The sequence below is a fragment of the Simochromis diagramma genome, unplaced genomic scaffold (assembly GCF_900408965.1).
Source record: "Simochromis diagramma unplaced genomic scaffold, fSimDia1.1 OVJJ01000596.1, whole genome shotgun sequence".
Lineage (NCBI taxonomy): Eukaryota > Metazoa > Chordata > Actinopteri > Cichliformes > Cichlidae > Simochromis > Simochromis diagramma.
In genome coordinates this window covers 7,508,576-7,528,928 of record NW_024387245.1, presented here as the reverse complement: position 1 = coordinate 7,528,928, position 20,353 = coordinate 7,508,576, and the positions used below count along the sequence as shown (strand labels likewise).

Below are 20,353 nucleotides of genomic sequence, written 5' to 3'. Positions count from 1 at the left end.
TTAAGTGTCCACTGAGTGTATTCGCACATACTGTATATCTGCTCAAATAAAAATGATGCCTCATTTGATCACTAGCATGGTATGTTAACTGTCTGAACTCGTTGCTCACAGCCTGTTACAGTCGCACAGATCTGGTACACAGCTAAGGTCTCTCTGGATTGGATTTGTGCAAATGTATTGCTCAATTTCATGGCACTTATTTCAAACAGCTTAATTTTTGCCCTTTTGTTTTCATATGCTCTCTTGTGACACGCTGGTAACAGAGAGGCTTAGTAAATGAAGGAAAAATGTGAAAATCTGCTTCCAGAGCTCTGTGCAGCAGCAGAATATGTTGCTTTTAATTACATGAAAGTGTTTCGTTGTGGTTAGAGGAAACTTTCAACATTTTGACAAGTGCACTTATTTATCTATGTGCGAATAAATGAAGAGTGAGACATCTTTGAAGTCTGTACGAACATGAAGCTATAGCCAGCAGCCTCTTAGTTTTCACTGACTGGAATCATGTAAAAAAAACTTGTTTGGCATGTTTAATTAGCAAAAATACAAGAGAGAAAAAGCCCCCAGTCACACACAGCCAGGCTGTTCTCCCCTATTTCCAAACAGATTTTAAACCGAGTAAGCTAACGGCCCCCTGGCTCCAACTTCATTTAGTGCATCTGTTAGAGTAGTACTGATCTTCTTATCTCACTGTCTGCTACAAAGCAAACGCGCATGTTTCTTAAACATTAGAATAACCTTAAAACAATTCATTGTATTCTTCTCCTCTGTAAGAGTCTCTTTTAGTAACTGCATAACATCCTGAATTAACAAACAATAAACAAGTGCTCTGCCTGTCATGCAGCCATACTAGGAATAAGATACAGCTGTTCATTGACTGCTTTTTGTTTGGCTGTAAAGGTTCACTTGAAATAAGAACTTCTCTCTGTGGATCTATCTGCTGTCAACAGTTATAGCGACTACGTACAGTCATCCCGCTGTGCTGGCATCTGCAAAATAATCCAACATCTTTTTTTTTGAACAAGACTCACGCAACAAAACACTAAACTCAGCTAAGCCACCAGCTGGCTGTAACAGAGTCAGCCCAAACTCTTTACTCTCTCTGTAGCTTTTCCAAAGCGGTGTCTTTCTCTCAGACAAATTAAACTGAACTGTGATCACATCTTAAAAATGTTTAAATAATTCAAAACACAACGCGATGAAATCGAGCTGAGAAACATTTCAATTACATGAGCTAGTAAAAGTGACACCTCAGGAAATTATAGCGAGCGTGGCTATCTGCGGCCTGTTACAGTAAACCTGATTACACCTCCATGTGTTTCTAACTCAAACCATTCTGATGGACAGAGGCCAGGTATTACGAATCCCCTTCAAACACAGATATTTCTGTGGAAGCATGCAACTTTCACTTCAGGGAAATGCTAAAAGAATCTTGCGGGGAATGATAGTCATTTAATTCCTATGTTATTATTCACAGATTTAACAGCTCATTACTTTAACTGTGAGGAAAAATCTGCTGAAAAACAAACTCTGCACTGCAAAAAAGCCATTCTACGTAAATGATGCCATAACAAGATGAAAAACTTATCTAAAAAAGAAACTGTTTTAAAGAACTAAGCTCCTGAAAGGTCAACCGATATCAAAATGTGTCTGAATTTTTGCTTTTGAATGCTAATATAGTTGGATAAAAATGGTGATGTATAAAGCAGATTTTTTCTGTCTCTCTCAGTAATACTGCAGAACCTCCGCCTCATACAAAAAAACAACAACAAACTATTAATAGAAATACAAATACATTCCTCTAAACTCAAAAAGGTAGAATGGATCTTTCAGATGATAAGTACCGAATTGCTGTATGAGTTTGGCTAATAAATAAATGCTGAATTCCAGCACATATTTACATGTATTTACAGTCATGCTTCTAGTGTAGCTCTAATAAACTTTGGTTTACACTGAAAAACACAATTACTCTGTATAGTTCCATGAAATGTTGTACCACTGCCGGGTTACACTTCCAAATGATGCTAATGTGCTGAAGTCAATTCAATTGGACCGCACTTGAAAGATAGTTTGCAGTGAGTAGGACCGAGTGAACGTAAACAACAGTGTCCGCAAATGATGATGAAAGATGTTTGTGGTGCTAGGAAACTCTAGATGTTTTACTAAAATCGAAACCCAGTAAAAAATTACCAGAAAAAAAGATCAAACGTGAAAACATAACTTGACTCTGAAGCAACATCGTCTTCACTGTAATGCTAACTCTGCACAGTGTGCTGCAGATAGGGCTGATAAACATGTAAACATAGTGCAGAAGCTGCTCTGATAAACAAACTGTGTGTTGACGCCACCATTAAATTACTCCGGCGTCGGTTTTAGAATGACGTTCTTCAAAAATGAATACAATACACATCTAAATCAATGGATCTGTGACTGATTATATGAAGCCAGAGCAATATATCACATGGTTCTACATAACTACTAAACATCATGACTTTAGCAATTACTTCAAAAAACTGTTATACCTAAATTATTTAATTATTATTTATTTAATTTGTTTTGCTTTTTAACAACTGTAATCCATTTTTTGGGTGTCTTGCGTTTTTTGCCACGTGCTCTTATACAAACACAGGACTACAAGCGTTTGCCCTGGAACAACTTGTACTATTGCCCGTTTTCAAAAACTCCCAAAAAAGGTAGGGGGAAGTGGGACTATCCAAACTTGTCTTTTCTCCCAGGGTGCTGCCTCGATAGTGCAGCCAGAAAGCACGAAAAGAATTACTACTGTACCTGTGCTAGTCTCATATCACTGGAAAACACACTCAGTCATCACGCAAATGTTGTTCTAGGGAGCGATCAACGTTAAAAATCCTGCCTGGTCCAACTTCCTCAGATGTTTCTTCTCATGTGCTCCTCAGCCACAGCGCTGCAGTGTGAAAACAGCTACTGACTATTACGTGTAGGTGTTAAGTAGTTACTGTATTTTTTTCTGCTTTCAGCATATGTTCATGACAAGAAATGAGTAATCAAATGGAGATGTGAGGAATGTGAGGTTAGCCCGCTCGAGGCTTTGTGGTGTTTGTGTTATTTTTATGTTGCAGTGAAACTGAATTTTCCTTCCAGCGACTGCACATAGAAATTAGCCAACAATGGCTTACTCATGTTCTGATTATTGCTGGGCGCTGCGTGTAAATGTGCAAATAAAATGCACATTTATGGGGAGAAGAAGGTAAGATGAGGACAACGATAAAGGACAGCAAATTTAGGCAGGCTGGTATTATGTAGCTCCAAAACTAGTGTAATAAAGTCTGCAGAAAGGGACTGAGCCACTGACGGCGGCGGCAGTGATGATTATCGTTAAAATAAACGACATCTGACTTAAAAATATTGAAATTCAGTAACAAATGAAAAAAATTCTCAATGGAAGGGGAAACATCTGTCGAAAACCACAAAACCTGAGGTCCCTCTTCCAAAATGTGTTATTAACATCGCGCGTTGCAGCTGTTTACAATTTAAAATGACTGGTATGGATGTGTGTTTTTACTGAGGTGGTGTCGAGCTGCTGTCCTTCAGGACTGACAAATTAGTTGCATGTTATTTCCACTAATGGCAGAAGAAATTGCAGCTTCAAGTGGTCTAACGACGAATAACAAATGATCAAAAAGGACATCAAGGTGAAGCATTCAAACTACTTTAATTATGTGATTAGCTTGTCAAGAAGTTCCTGTTTCACTGTAATAGGTATACAAACATCGTTTTAATGTATAGTGTGCTACAGTGTAATTTTTATAAACGACATCAGGGTATTTTAAAATAACATACTGAGTAAAACTCGAGCGCAGTCTTGGAAATACAGAGCCAAGAAATGGGGCAGAAAAGCCACAGCATGAGGTGTACTTATCACCACATCCCTTAACCAAAGCAAAACCACAGCATGACCAAAGCGTGACCACACTTCGGTTCTCTGCGGAATGAGCCAGATGCACGAATGAGCATCAGCCAAGAGAAACAAGAGCAGGCTTTAAAGAAACCAAAATGTCCAGCAAAAAATGGCTGATACGTGTTTTAGAGGAGGAAAAAAGTGCCTGTGATTTGCAAAATTAGGCTGAATGTGAAAACAGACCACACACAAAAGCCTTAAAGATCAGCTGACAGGTCATTACATGTAGAATGGATTATCATTTAGAAAAAACCCGTGCAAACTGCATTCTTTAACACCTGATTTATTCAAGCAAGAAAAAAGGAGATATTCGAAAAGATAATCAGCCAGTACATAAGAAATACTGATAAGAGCAATCAAATTTAAGTGTCCTCCATATGCTTTGACACGCTCTATAGTGTTTAAGTCTTTAAAATAAGTGAAAATGCTCCACATGCTGTTGTTGAACTATTCAGCAAAATAAAATAAAAAAAATCTACAGGCTTAAGGACACATTTTACATTTTTTGAACTTTCGGGTGAGGCATGTTTTGTGTTACAGTTTTCTTTCAAATGGAAACAGATGGTAAAATGCATGTAAGGAACCAAATCAAATTACAATCTGTTCAGTAATGCTGTAAATGTTGAAATAAGTCTGATCAGAATCGGGAAAGCATGTTTCTAATTATTCAAAGAAAGAAAATAAGAGAACAAAGGCAATGAACTAATAAAGGGAGCCTCCTAATTCCAAGTGTATTTAAAGATCATGTGTCATGAATGCTGATTTGAACCTTTAGCACATGACATTTTTTATATCAACAGCAACTGAATCAACACATAATCTATAATACTGATATAACAGTTTGGTGTTATGTGCTGAAGACAAAGGAGAGGAGAAAGGATGTTTGTTATTGCTGGTGCTTTACATCTGTCACTAAAGAATGCTCTTTAACACTAACATGTCCTCCCCTGCAATCACTATGATAACTTACATATGACTGTATCTACCTAAGCACTAAGGAACGGGACGGGGAGACTTCCTTTACCGTATAAGGCGCATCACTAAGCTGCTTACCCTAGGGTGAGCTATTAAATACAAATACATATCTATAATACTTGCATGGGACAGAGAAACAAAATAAAGTAGAGGTAATTATAACATTTGTGGAAAAAATTGATGCACAAAATACAGGGAGTGCAGAATTATTAGGCAAATGAGTATTTTGTCCACATCATCCTCTTCATGCATGTTGTCCTACTCCAAGCTGTATAGGCTCGAAAGCCTACTACCAATTAAGCATATTAGGTGATGTGCATCTCTGTAATGAGAAGGGGTGTGGTCTAATGACATCAACACCCTATATCAGGTGTGCATAATTATTAGGCAACTTCCTTTCCTTTGGCAAAATGGGTCAAAAGAAGGACTTGACAGGCTCAGAAAAGTCAAAAATAGTGAGATATCTTGCAGAGGGATGCAGCAGTCTCAAAATTGCAAAGCTTCTGAAGCGTGATCATCGAACAATCAAGCGTTTCATTCAAAATAGTCAACAGGGTCGCAAGAAGCGTGTGGAAAAACCAAGGCGCAAAATAACTGCCCATGAACTGAGAAAAGTCAAGCATGCAGCTGCCAAGATGCCACTTGCCACCAGTTTGGCCATATTTCAGAGCTGCAACATCACTGGAGTGCCCAAAAGCACAAGGTGTGCAATACTCAGAGACATGGCCAAGGTAAGAAAGGCTGAAAGACGACCACCACTGAACAAGACACACAAGCTGAAACGTCAAGACTGGGCCAAGAAATATCTCAAGACTGGTTTTTCTAAGGTTTTATGGACTGATGAAATGAGAGTGAGGCTTGATGGGCCAGATGGATGGGCCCGTGGCTGGATTGGTAAAGGGCAGAGAGCTCCAGTCCGACTCAGACGCCAGCAAGGTGGAGGTGGAGTACTGGTTTGGGCTGGTATCATCAAAGATGAGCTTGTGGGGCCTTTTCGGGTTGAGGATGGAGTCAAGCTCAACTCCCAGTCCTACTGCCAGTTTCTGGAAGACACCTTCTTCAAGCAGTGGTACAGGAAGAAGTCTGCATCCTTCAAGAAAAACATGATTTTCATGCAGGACAATGCTCCATCACACGCGTCCAAGTACTCCACAGCGTGGCTGGCAAGAAAGGGTATAAAAGAAGAAAAACTAATGACATGGCCTCCTTGTTCACCTGATCTGAACCCCATTGAGAACCTGTGGTCCATCATCAAATGTGAGATTTACAAGGAGGGAAAACAGTACACCTCTCTGAACAGTGTCTGGGAGGCTGTGGTTGCTGCTGCACGCAATGTTGATGGTGAACAGATCAAAACACTGACAGAATCCATGGATGGCAGGCTTTTGAGTGTCCTTGCAAAGAAAGGTGGCTATATTGGTCGCTGATTTGTTTTTGTTTTGTTTTTGAATGTCAGAAATGTATATTTGTGAATGTGGAGATGTTATATTGGTGTTCACTGGTAAAAATAAATAATTGAAATGGGTATATATTTGTTTTTTGTTAAGTTGCCTAATAATTATGCACAGTAATAGTCACCTGCACACACAGATACCCCCCTAAAATAGCTAAAACTAAAAACAAACTAAAAACTACTTCCAAAAACATTCAGCTTTGATATTAATGAGTTTTTTGGGTTCATTGAGAACATGGTTGTTGTTCAATAATAACATTATTCCTCAAAAATACAACTTGCCTAATAATTCTGCACTCCCTGTACATTTACTGGGTTTTGGAAAATAAGCATTCAGACAATTGTATTTTAGTAAATATGTATTAAAATTCCTTGAACGACGAGGACAAGCCAACAGAACAGATAGGCTGTGTAGGTCACAAGGGGGCCCTACGAATAGGGAAGTAGGTTCAAAGCAAATGCAGTGATAGACCAGTGGAATCAGCAACAAGAGGGACAGGATACAACCTACGAATATCAGGTTATCCACGGCAGATTTATTCAAATCATCCCCAGCAATAATGATACAGCACACTAGCATTATCTACTTTGAAACACCAGATTAAACATGAGTCATCTACAAACAATAAAGTTATGCAGGGTCCAATGGGAGCAGTACGAGTCAAGGCACATAACTATGGTGACATGAGTGAAAAGCTCGTATGCTAAAAACATGCGCCAATAATGTTAAAGTGAGGAAACATCACAAAGCAAGAAGGACATGCTACAGATTTCTTTCTTTCTTTCTTTCTTTTTTATCACTTTGTGGTTGAGGTAGACACACGCACCTACATGTCCTTCTAAATCGAGTTTCTTCTCCATAAAAAAAAGTACCCTGGAGGTCCTGATTAGAGTGGCCCTCCAACTTGCTGAACATACTTCTATACTTTACGTCTCCGCGTTTCCACTAGGGTCCCAGTGACGTAAATTTTGTTATTGGATGGTAAGCATTAGAATTTAACCAACTGTGTATGTACCCAGGCAACGGACTTGAAGAGGAATTCAAAGAAGTATAACAGCAATGTCTGTGTCCGCAACAAAATATAATCCATGGCTAAGAAAGTAGTATTGAATAACAATCGCAAGGCAAGATTCTTCTTGGGAAGCTGCTGAATGATGGAAAGGACCACCACAACAGGAACAAGGCCACCAAGTTAGTCAGCAGCGAAAACATGAAACAGGAAAGACCAGGGCTGGCTGATTAGCAGTGACTGAACTTTCACAATAAGGAGCACAAGTATAAGTTACTGGGTTGACCATGCAAACTATGTGCAGTAAGGCTATTGTAGAGGCCCGGGTTTGAATCTGCCTCAAGGCCATTTACTGCATGTTTTATCCTCTCTGCTCTTACTCTCAGCTTTACTATCTAAATAAAAGATAAAATGGATTTGAATAAACTCCAAAGCAAGATCATATTGAATTTTAGAGACACAGAACTAATTGCTGTTGATATGTTGCATTTTTTATTTTTTTTGAGAAAAGTGTACGATTACCTGAATGTTGCTGTTAGAAACATTCTCTGTTGGGGTTATTAGTGTAGAGGATTTCTTAGCCTGCACATTTTTAAAATCTCGTTTAAACTATATGGATATAGTTTGTCTGACATCATCCTGTATCCCATGTGAAAGTGTGTCTTAAAATCAGTGGCATAGAGTCCCACGCAACACATCTAGCCAGTTTCTCAGACATGGATTGAATATCATTTTTAGTCTCTAACCAGCCTTAATCCATGTCTGTGAAACTGAACAATATTGTTTTTTTTATGTATTTTTTTGGCTTTGATGTTTAATATCAAACCAAGAATTTTAAAGAACTCTTTTTCCAAAAGAGGATTATTTTAATGAAAATTACTCTTAATAGGGAAAAGCCTTTCTTCAAAACAACAAACATCAAGGTAATTTATCTCTGACAAATGACCAATGAGCTTCTTATGACGTCAGTTTGATGATGTCTACACCAAAACCTACTTTCATGATTTCCCAAATCATTATGTTTTTTTTACCATTATGTTTCAGTACCTCCAAGGGGTGGAAACCATGATTTATAATTGAAGAGAAGAGAGGCGTTCTGGACATTCACTTTGCAGACATTGTCATCTGAAGGACTGAATGATGAACTTGTCCTCATGTAATGTTGTAGTTTCGTGATGACTGTATATAGATGTACAAATGTGCATTAACACCGCTTCTCTATACCTGACGCAGGTCGCACAGCTGGATAAAAATAATGGTGAGCGGGGGCAGTGTGAGGAGGTTATATGATATATTTCTCTACTCAAATCATTATGTTAAAACTGAATAAGATTAGCAGCATTGGCTCTTCTGGCCCACAACAGAAAAAAGATTTGTTTCAGTTCAAAAGAGAACTAAGTAATGAGCATAGTTGAATAAACAATGATGGATTTACAATTAGGTCTATACGCACAGAAAAGTCCATGCAGGTGCACCTAATCCCTCCTTTTCAAGAGTAATGTATTTACCAAAGTGGGACATGCACACAAGGAGATAATTCATCATAGCTGTAGATGAGCAAAAAGACCAGGCAACAGAGCGATGCACACAATAACCTACCGGGTACACTTTTAACTTTGTACAACATCTGGCAAAATTGAAATTATTTATTCTGAAAAGAAGAAGAACTGGCACTATTGTAAACTTTGAAAGCTGTAATGTTATAAAATCATAAAAGAATGTGTTTGTAACAGGGAACATCACGTTTTGACGATTCCTGTTGTTGAGTCTAAATAACAGACAACCAGCTTATAAGAGTGGCTATGAAGGAATATGTACAGATTGGATATTCTGGATCATTTCTAGGACTTCCATGCAACCTACAAGAAAAGAAATCATGGGCCATGAATGTGCTGTCAGACTTGGTGAGGTAATTTGCTGGAAAAGAGAGACTTTTCTTCAAAAAGGTACCGGTATAAATTAGAACTTATTTTATACATCAACAACACAATTTATTTCGCCAGCCAAGACCTAATTTTCTGTTCCGTATCAGGAATAAAAAGTGCGTTGGGTTTACCACAACTTGTAGTGTTATGACTGTGCTATTTTTTTTGTTATCATTGGCAAGCTCCATTTCAAGCTTGTTAATCTAATAAAAGTTGCAACTGTGTTTTTAAAGTGCATTAAGTAAATCTGAAAATACATCAGTTTAATTAAGATTTTTTAATTTTTACAATTACGTTTTTTCCCCCCGAAGTGACCATACCTAAAAACCAAAAATATTTTTTACTCTTTTTTTTATATCCATGCCCTCTACAACCACCAAGAAACAAATTCAAACCGCAACCACAAACAAGCCCCGACTTAAACCAAGTGGTTATTGTGTAACAATTTCAAATAAAGATCTTCTGCCTTTGAAGATCTACTCAAACCAAAACAAAGTCTTAACCATCACTAAGTAAATCATGTTTATGCTGGAATTAAAAGTTTTCAGTTTCAGTTTTTGAAGTTATTGTATAGCTAGCAAAGGTACCAGTTCAGCTGCTTATACTTAATTCTGGAGTACAGTTTGTTGGTTTTTGGAGCTTTGATTGAAATAAATTAGGAAATAAATGATAATTTATTTCTACCGCCTCACTGAATCAGACAACAAATTATTGGCTCACAAAGATCCAGCATTCAAACAGTCGACCCCAGAAACAAAAAAATAAATAAAAAGTTATAGTTATTAATCATTCATTTGATATCACTTAATATAAAGCAGGGTTTAAATGAGATAGACTAGGAGCTTAACTGGGCAGCTGACTTCCTCCTCCTCTTAACATCTTTTTAATGTTCAACAGTGTGGGAGCTGTCACTGGAGAGCAAAAAAAAGCAAACAAGAATTCACAACATAGTGTGCATTAAAGCAGTCTGCTACACTTAACAGGCTTCATACCCACTTTCTGGCTCCTGATACAAAGCAGATGTTGATATCTTTTTCTCTGACAGGACATTATGCATCATTTCAGGCATTTGGTTTATTATTATGGAATATATCTAACCACACTCTCATGACTATGTCAGTCATAGAGATCATATATTCAGTACTTTTTAAAGGCAAGGGTTTATGACATTTTAATACCAGAGCTTGTGGTCAAATACCCATTTTACACTGTAAAATGGGTATTTGAGTTGTAGTTGAGGTAATACAATGTTTTAAACGATTCTCTCTCAGCTTTCCACTTTATTGATGGTGGTATATTTTTAGAGTTTTCATCAACTTGAAATTACAACTTGTTCCCCTAACTTTCTGATATTATTTAATTGAAAACATGCAAGTAAAGTTTCACTGATTGTGCACTGTGTGAAACTGAAATCTGTTGGGTTGATCTGGCTTGTTAACTTAAATAAATCACGTGTTACCCACTGACTTAATATAAGTTGTTCTTCTAACAACTTCCTCTTTTCTCTTACCTTAGTATCAAAATATGACAATATGGAGCTGGTTAAGGTAAATAATTTCAAGCATCTGAAATTATTGAAATCATTTTGAGCCATCTTATCTATAGTTTTGCATCTACTGGTTTCACTGCCAGGGCTGATGAGAAACAGCTTGGATGTGTTTCATGCTCTTTCCTCATACGACTCAATTTATTGTAATGCATTTTTGTTTTTGTTCAAAGACAAATAGCTTATTATGTTGTCATACCTAAAAATATTTGGCTTAAATATATAATATTTACGCCAAACCTAAAACTGTTTTGTTTTTCTGCTTTTAATAATTTATAACACGCCTCTTTTGGAACAAATGGAGAAAAAAAATAGAATAACAACAAAACAAGATGTGGTTGTGTGCTACAGTTCTCCAGTTTCTGGAATTTATCTTCCAAAATCTTTTTACTTGGACTTCTCTTTAGTTTCTGGTATCCATAAACGAGTAGGAAGACTTGATTAGTCCCACATAGTATACGATGGATGGGTTTGTAGGTAATAGAGAGACAACCCAAAACTAGGTGTAATGATTCTCAGCTAGCCTACTTTTTTTTCTGTCTTATTCATCAGTTTTCCATCGCCGGATGTTCATTCCTTAGTCTCAGAATAATCACTGTGCAATTAATGCCTCATTATATTGTATCAATGTGTTGTTACAGATAGAAGACCGGTATGCAAAGACATTCAGCTGTTGGAAATTTGAAGTAAAGACATATATCCGAAGTGCTCTACCCAATCAAATAGTTTACAATAGTGAATGTTTGCCTGCGGCTCAGTTGACTTTCATTTAGTAATATCCTAACACGGGGGCTTTTCTGGGTCACATTTTTTTCCATCATGGAAATTTCCTGAATGACACTACACATATGTTGTCTATAAATCTAGGTTCATTCTGTTTTTCAGTCCAAAACATTTACAACATCATAAGAACCATAGTAGCCCAGAAGAACAAAACATCATTTTACTAGGGTCTGCTAAACTGTGCTGCAATATATCCTTCATGGATCTTTGGAGGGACAACAGTATGGAAACAATGCCCTGCAAAATGTATTTCTCGTGTTGAAAGCTATTTGAATTGGGAGATGGAACAGAAGTCCAAGTGAGAGGATTATTCCAAGGTGCAGAATAGATTTAAATATGATATGAAAAACAGATTTAAAACCAAAGGAAACAAGGGAGACTTAAGGTCTTTTGGCCAAGCTGAATAATCAGGCTGAAGTGATCACTTCACTGGAGCTGAGCAGCACCCCCAGCTGTGCCCGAATATGACTTGGAATTACAGCATAAATCAGGAACTGATTTATGGTGTAGTGAGTAGACAATGCTTCTCATTCCTGTTGGCACATTTGTGCATTTCGTGATTCACTAAAATACAAGGAGTAATTGATACTTACAGGAAATGCAACCAAAAGAATCCAGAGAAGTTAACTGGAAATAAATGACTGGACATTTATAGGACACAAACAGCGCTGTTTGGATCAGCCAAGTGCATATGTCATGACTATGATGTCCTACTTGGGGGGGGGGGTTAGACTCAGTTTTATTGCTGTGTAAGCCAGAGTTTCCCCGGACTTCCAAAGTTAACGACTACAAAAAGGAAGAAAAGGTAGAGGGAACACAAACTGCTAAGTACCACCAGAATTGTTTGGAAAAATAACAAAGCAACAATTACACATGCCCCACATCAATTATATGTAACTGTTACAGCTGTATAGTGGAAATAAAATCGCACTGCCTGTGTTCTGCTTCTTCTCCAGAGAAGCATTTCCTTTGCAGGCTAGGCAGGGTTGACATCATATAGACAATAAATCAAGCCAATGTTATAACTGTTTCTTGTACCTTCTTGTCACCCTAAGAAAAGTTATAAACAAAGATTATTAATGTGTCTCAATCCTATGATGTTTTACATACTGGACCTGGCTCTCTTCTTGGATTGTCAGAGAACTCATACTTCAGTATGGAAAAACATCTACAACCTGAATAAACGTATGAATACACGGTACAAAAACAATCAAACAACCTGCCTTTGTAGTTTGTGAATTGGCCTAAAATAGTGCAAGCTCAAAAGTTATACTCACTAAGAGCTTCTGTAAAGTATACATCTACTGGGCACTTATTAAGTACGTGTTGCCGGTACTTGCCTTCAGAACTGCTTTAATTCTTCATCGTCCATATTCAATAAGTTTTGAAAACACCCCTCAGAAATATTGATCCAGCCTCATAGTTGCTGCACATCCATGATGCAACTCTCCCATTTTGCAACATTCCAAAGCTGCTCTGTTAAACTGAGATCTGGTGACTGTGTAGGGCATTTGAGTACAGTAAACTCAGTGCCATGCTCAAGAAACCAGTTTGAGATGATCTGCACTTTGTGACATAGTGTGTTATCCTGTTGGCAAGCAGCCATCAGAAGATTGTTATGCTGTGGTCATAAAGCGATGGACATGGTCATCAGGAAATTATCAAGTATGTTGTGGTCTTTAAATGATGCTCAAGAAAATATCCCCGGCACTATAACAACACAACTAGGTTCCTGAACAGGTGACACAAGGTAGGATTGATCCATCCATTCATGTTGTTTATACCAAATTCTGGTCTTACCATCTGAATGTTGCTGCAGAAATTGTTGTTGAATTCTGGAGAGGCTGTGTGAACTGTGACCTCAGTTTTCTGAGAGAAGACATACACTGATGGGAGTGTGGTCTTCTGCTGCTGCTTCAGAGATGCTTTTCTGCATATCTGTGTTGTAACATGATTATTGGAGGTATTGTTGCCTTCCTGTTAGCTCGAAGCAGTCTGGCTATTCTCTTTTGACCTCTGGCATCATTAAGGTATTTTGCACAGATCTGCTGCTCCTTGGATAATTTCAGACCATTCTCTGTAAACTCTAGAGAAAACAGTACGTTGTCTTAACTGTGACTACAGGTCTAAATGCACTGAGTTGCTTCCATGTGATTGGCTGATTAGATATATGCATTAACAAGCAGTTGAGCAGATGCACACAATAACGTGACCATCGAGTGTATTTTTCCAATGACTATGTCTCACAAGACATTATTTTCAACTGCTCAGCAAGAACTGGAAGGCCTTTAAATTTGTAACACTGATTCAAGTAAAGCACGTTGCTTGATTATACTCCATGCAGTGTTCCAATAAATCAGAAATCAAGCTCAGCTCAAGCTAAGCCACAAAAAGAAAAATGACCTAATTTAGGAGAATTGATGTTTGAGCGTCAACAACTGTGGTTTCATAAAAAATACAGTATAACAGAAAACAGCACTGCTAAAAGAAACAAAAAACTTTGTCAACATAAACCCTGCTACTGGCAAAAATTATGACATAAATTCTGGGTGTTACAATGTAACAACACAACAGCCTGAAGATGCTGCCAAACAAACACAAAGCTCAATGTATCATGTTAATCAAACCCTTGTCTGTTATTTTGTAAAGCTTTTATGTTGCAATCCTATCTATTTTTTTATTCAAATGCAACTCTACACAGCTTTTCCTGCCTTAGCTTTAGTATGAGCCAAGCATATCAAACGCTATGACTGGAAATGCAGAATCCTAATTCAGTACAACCCATAATATTGAAATCTTAATGTGAAACAACTCAAACAGAAAGTGAGAGAAGATCAGACCAGAAGCGAAACTGAGAGATATATGTGCAGAGACAAATGAGCCCTGGTACCAATTCTCCTCTGGTCCTGTTTTCTCAGTATGATCAGTGGTGCATCAGTGTTGTGCATACAGTGCCACTGCATGAGGAAAAATAGGTCTATTTTTCTTTCTGGTAAAAAATTCACTGTAAAATGCAAATTAAAGTAATACAATAGCTTCAAAAAATATATTGTGATGACTGCCCTGAAAAAAATCTTCATTGAAAGCATATCACGTTGACTAAAAGCTAGTCATACACACTACTTCTTTGTAACTTCTGCAACACCTCTGCTCACAGCCTTGTGGACTGTAAATTTCTGTGGTACTGATGCCCATCTAGCAACACCTTTTACATAAACAGCTCTTTCGACAGTGTTTAGCAAACCAACAAAATGTTCCGAGATGTGCAGACACACTGATACTCTACAGAGTGCGTAATGAATGCCATAAGCCTTTATTTTCCTTTGGCAGCTGAATCCTGCCAACTTAAATGGTGCTTGGTTCCCTTTGAAGAACGTCTCATTCATGCCAAGGCATAATAGCACTGTGCGACTGTATTTTGAGAAAAATGCAGCATGCAGGTTCATGCTATCAAATGCCAATCACTCTAGTCTTTTTTCCTAATAATAATAACTTTCTAGCATTATATTATAGCATTTTTTAAAAGACGCAGTGACAAAGTGCTCCACAGTTTGAATAAAACCACACATTAAAGATAAGCATACATATTCCAGCTACAGTCTCACATTCATTTAACATAAATACTTCCATCCATATTCCTTAGGTGTATACCATGTTTAAAGTAATGGGAGAAAGTGTAAGGATAGGCTAACCTATACAAATTAGTTTTCAGCAGTCATTTCAAACACACGACTGATTTAGCCGACCTGATAGGCTGAGGAAGGCTGTTCCAAAGTTCAGGAGCTACAACCTGAAAAGCATGATCACCTCTGGTTTTAAAATAAGAGTGTGGAACAGTTAAGAGACTGATCAGGCGATTGGAGAGGCCAATTACTGGAATAAGGTCTCAGTAGCACTCATATACACACAGGGGCCAAGCCATGTAGGGCTTTATATGTTATTAATACATTTTTTTTTTTATTTAATTCTGAATTTCACTGAAAACCAGTGAAGGGCAGCAAGAAAAGCGGCGATGTGTGAGTGCCAGTTTGTTTTCATAAACACCCGAGCTTGCTGCATTCACAACCAGCTAAAGATGGGCTTAGAAGGAATGGCCGATCTCCTTAGAGAAGCTGTCAGGGCCAAACCTGACAACCTCAGCTGACAGTGATTCACAGAGGTAGGAGCATCTGTTGAGGCTGTTGGGTTTAACAGAAATGTACAGCTGTGCATCATCAGCATAGAAATAGCTAGATATGTTTCTGAAGCTGTTAAGCAGATGATCTAGGGGTAACACATATAACCCTAATATTATGAGCAGTGATGACAGCAGTTACAGTTTCAGTTATTAATATGAACTCTGAAGTGTCTGTGTAAGTATGATAAAAACCGTTTGAGAGTAGTGCCAGAGATGCCAACCCAGCTTTGTAATGTTATTGGGAGTGGGATGATCAGTGGTGTCAAAAACTGACACCACCTTTATCCAAGTGCATCAGAATATCATTAGCAACTTCCAGTAAAGCTGTTTCTGTAGGGTGGTTTTGATTGGAATTTGTCAACGATACCATTTCCTTCAACCAGCTGAAGGTGCTGATGAGCGACAGTATTCTCAAGCCTTCTAGAAACGATTAGCAGTTAATAAATGAGCCTGTAAAATGTTATCTAAAACACTGGGATCTAGGGAGGTTTCTTTAAGCAGAGGGAAGATGCTGAGTGTTTTAAACTAATCTGGTGTGCAGCGAGATGAAAGGGTCTGATTTATAATATAGAGAAGGCAGCGGTAAATGACAGGCAGAACCATCCATCCATTTCCTTCCGCTTATCGAATTCAAGGTCAGAAGGGGCTGGAGCATATCCCAGCTGACAAGAGGCAGGGTACGCTCTGGACAGGTCATCAATCTGTCACAGGGCTAACACACAAAGACAGACAACCAGTCACGCCTCCAGTCAATTTAGATTGAACAATCAACCTAACCCTATGCATGTCTTTGAGAGGAACCTTGAGTACCCAGAGGAACCCACACAGACCTGTGTCAAACATGCAGACTCCACAAAGAAAGACCCAAGGCTAAATTCAAACCCAGGACCTTCTTGCTTGCTAACGACCACACCACCATGCTACTGCAGATTGGACTTCTTGAATAAATTTGTAAATGATAACGTCAGCTGGGCAGGACGAATTGTACATGTGTGAGAATATATCAGTGAGCTGTCGTGGAAATCAGATTAAACTTGGGCAACGGGACAGGTTGAAAGAATCCAGACTTGAGCTAAAACCCGATGCCCCTAATCTTGCCAGCTAAGAAAACTTAGAAATTCTTCACAGTCATCAGAAGACATGACAGGGAAAGCAGACTGAGCAGGATTAAGGAGTCTGTTAATGATGTTAAACAAGAACCTTGGACAGTGCAACTCATCTTATTCAGCAAATAAGATGCGAGTGGTTAGTAATTCCTTCGTGTGGATGTACTGAACATGAGATTGTGTTTATACATCCCCATTCAGCTATTCTATCCTCTTTCCTATGAACAATGAACTTTGCTATCTGACCATTTTTGGCTGACAGACAGTTATCAGCTCACACTGTGCATGCGACCTGAAATGCACCCAGGACGCATTATCTTGGCTCTTAGCTAAAACAACTTTTCTTCTTTAAGTAAACATTGTGGGAAACAACTGTGGCTGCAGCCAATAACCGTAAACCAACATCGTTATGTTAAGAGTGTGTTTGAGATTTGGAGATCAAACAGGATGTTACTGTGTGCTTGAACCGCGGCCAGCAGTTTGTCAAGTGATGCAAAAATGGACCTCTCTAAAGTCTGTGAAATGTGGAGGAGACATCCAAAAGGCTGCCATTTCTTTACTTCTCAATGTTCTTTCCCAAAAGCACAGCGATAGAGGCTTCTATAACTCAAGCTCACTGACAAAATGTTTGAAATTACTTCCCTAAATAGGTCGTATGATTTTGCTTCCAAAGCTGCAGCACACCCACATTGTGAGCTCGAATCAAAACATAGAGCATTACCAAGCAAAGTGGTGTTTGAGCATTTAGTATCTGTCCAAGCCAAAATTAAATAAATTCTCAAGCATATATCTTAAAGGAACACCCTAAGGAGGTTTGTGTGGGTGGCGGTGCAGTAGCACGTCTGTAGTTGCCGCTAATTAAATGATTCAGCTTTGTGGAAAACTTACTCACACCCATGATGAACACTAACGGCATTTATTACACTCGGCTGCTTATATGAAATCTGCCCTGTCTCTTACACATTTTTAATATGACCATCTCTTTAAAGCATGTAGTGACGAGTATTTTTTTTATTATGCCTGTGAGGGACCCCTCGCAGTGAAGACAGATTAACTTAATCCATAGCCTCTGACAGAAGTTTTGCTGCGGGGCATAGCTGTGTCCACTATGCCTGTGAACTGTCATAATTAGAGGCAGTCTCTGAGCACAGACAAGGCCAGTCTAAAGGCTTGTGTATGCCTATGATCCCTTTAATTCACAAAGGATGATAAGGTGGAGAATCCACATCTGTCACAGGAAAACTCTTCAGAGCATAAATACATGCCTACAAGCGCAGATATGATAACTTTTATAAACAGTAGATAAAATGAAGAAGACGTTTAATTATTATTAGCCCCAGGCAGTGACAGCTTACGCAGTCTTCATTTACACATACCATTCAGTGCTTCATAAAAAAGAGAACTGCACCCACTGTCTACCAAATCAAAACTTTTTTATATGTCACATTAACAAATCCGAATCTGACATCATGCTGAGCTACGTGCATTGGCACAGATTATAATTATAACCCTTTCACTCAAACATTCCCACAATCACAACTGCATAGAAGTATAAATCACTCCGCTGACAGTCTCTGCTGTACCTGTAACACGTCGTAACCTCTCCCGTTGACTTCACGCAGGGGTACTTTGTGGTAGAAATATTATTTTCCGAGCATTTCTCACTGCGGATGAAACATTTCGAAAGCAAAGTCATAATTTCATTGCACATAAACTGCAAGGACCTTTCAAGTCATTTTGGGTTCACATACACACACAATTTTACCCGTCAGTGGCATCTTCTTCTTGGTAGGACCAAAGCAAACCTCCTGAGAAGCACATGCAGGTGACGGTGAGCAGAAGAAGACTCCCGTTGTGTTTTAGCAGCATCTCCTCGGTGGGTCACCTGGCGTCTGTTGACAGTCCGCACTTTTAGGGGTAATCTCCTCACTGCCGCAACTTCACACACACACACGCCACATAGACACACACACACACACACACACACACACCAACACACAAACACACAGTGGAGCGCAGAGAAACCCTCCCACTCACCCAGCGCCTGTCGGTGTGTAACCGCTGCTCATTCTTGATGTGCCACTGCAGGACCTGAACTCACTTTAACTTCCGCTGCTTCTATAATTAAAGAAGTTACGTTTTAAGACTAATTTAAAGTCTTTTAATTCTCCAAAATGTGTTTTAATTAAAGTAGAAGTAGTTTGCGAACCGAGGTAAACCTCTGGTAAATAGTGTCTCCTCGGTTAAATGTTGAACATTGACTGGCAAAACCCTAAACTCATTCAACACTTTAGAGCGCGCAGGCAAATGCACGTGCGCAAACACGCGCTCCGGAGCTACTGAGCGTTTTGAGCTTTGCTGCCACCACGCGGCTGTAAATAAAATAACACCTAATTAGTGTTCATCAGTTCAGTCACTTTAGGTAGGTGCACCTAATGTAGTATGTCTCTGTTTTGGCACATCGCTACTCTCACATTCCTAATGTTATAAAGTTTTAACTGTAAACCTTCGTGATATTGTTTTTCTTTTAACTTTTAACTTTTATTTCACCCCATTTTGCCTTCAGACTTGTCTTAATTACTTGAGAATCTAGAAATTGTAATCCATGTTGAAATAATAGCATCATACAGTTGCAGCAGATGTTTTTAGTGAATATTCAATTACATTTTATTTATATAGCACCAAATCACAACAACAATCACCTCAAGGTGCTTCATTATTGTAAGGTACACAGCAAAATCTCCAGTGTTAAATAACACTGGAGAGTGTCTATATGGGTCCACACCTCTGAGTGTTAAATACAACACTGTTGAGTGTTAAATTAACACTTTTGACAGTGTTATATGTTTAAAAGTAACCTAGTCAGTTTTGAAGATTAACAATGGCTAACACTGAGCAGTGCTGATTTTCTAACACTGGAATATTTCTAACATTTTGAGTTATTTTCCAGTGTTAGAAAATCAGCACTGCTCAGTGTTAGCCATTGTTAATCTTCAAAACTGACTAGGTTACTTTTAAACATATAACACTGTCAAAAGTGTTAATTTAACACTCAACAGTGTTGTATTTAACACTCAGAGGTGTGGACCCATATAGACACTCTCTAGTGTTAATTTAACACTGGAGATTTTGCTGTGTGTGAATGCGGGAGTGAATGTCTGTCTCTGTGTGTTGGCCCTGCGACAGACTGGCGACCTGTCCAGGGTGTACCCCGCCGCTCGCCCTATGACAGCTGGGATAGGCTCCAGCGCCCCCCGCGACCCTGAAAAGGATAAGCGGAAGTGAATGGATGGATGGATGGATAGTCAAACAAGTCAGTAGCATTTGCCTAGATGTATGCCTACCTGACTCACACCTCAGTCATGTGGCTTCTGTCACTTTGAATGGAACTCACTGAATCCAGAAATCAGACAGCTTTTTCACTGGAGAATGTAGAAGTGTAAA

General features: G+C 38.7%; 1 protein-coding gene across 3 annotated transcripts in view; it reads right to left on the bottom strand.

Annotated features, from left to right (window-relative positions):
• The window catches only part of ccbe1 (collagen and calcium binding EGF domains 1), a 39,199-nt gene extending 20,002 nt beyond the window's left edge, over positions 1–19,197 (bottom strand). The window contains exons 1-4 of one of the 3 annotated variants that reach the window (XM_040000326.1): positions 19,119–19,197; positions 18,947–19,027; positions 18,675–18,801; positions 18,493–18,573 (exon numbers count right to left, since the gene is read on the bottom strand). In XM_040000326.1, coding sequence (XP_039856260.1) covers positions 18,493–18,573; positions 18,675–18,778 — 185 coding nt within the window. In that variant the 5' untranslated portion in view covers positions 18,779–18,801; positions 18,947–19,027; positions 19,119–19,197. Of the gene's footprint in view, positions 1–18,492; positions 18,574–18,674; positions 18,802–18,946 lie in introns of all 3 variants that reach the window. The other 2 variants (XM_040000327.1, XM_040000325.1) reach the window with 2 other exon arrangements.
• Between the last annotated feature and the right edge of the window lie 1,156 nt (positions 19,198–20,353).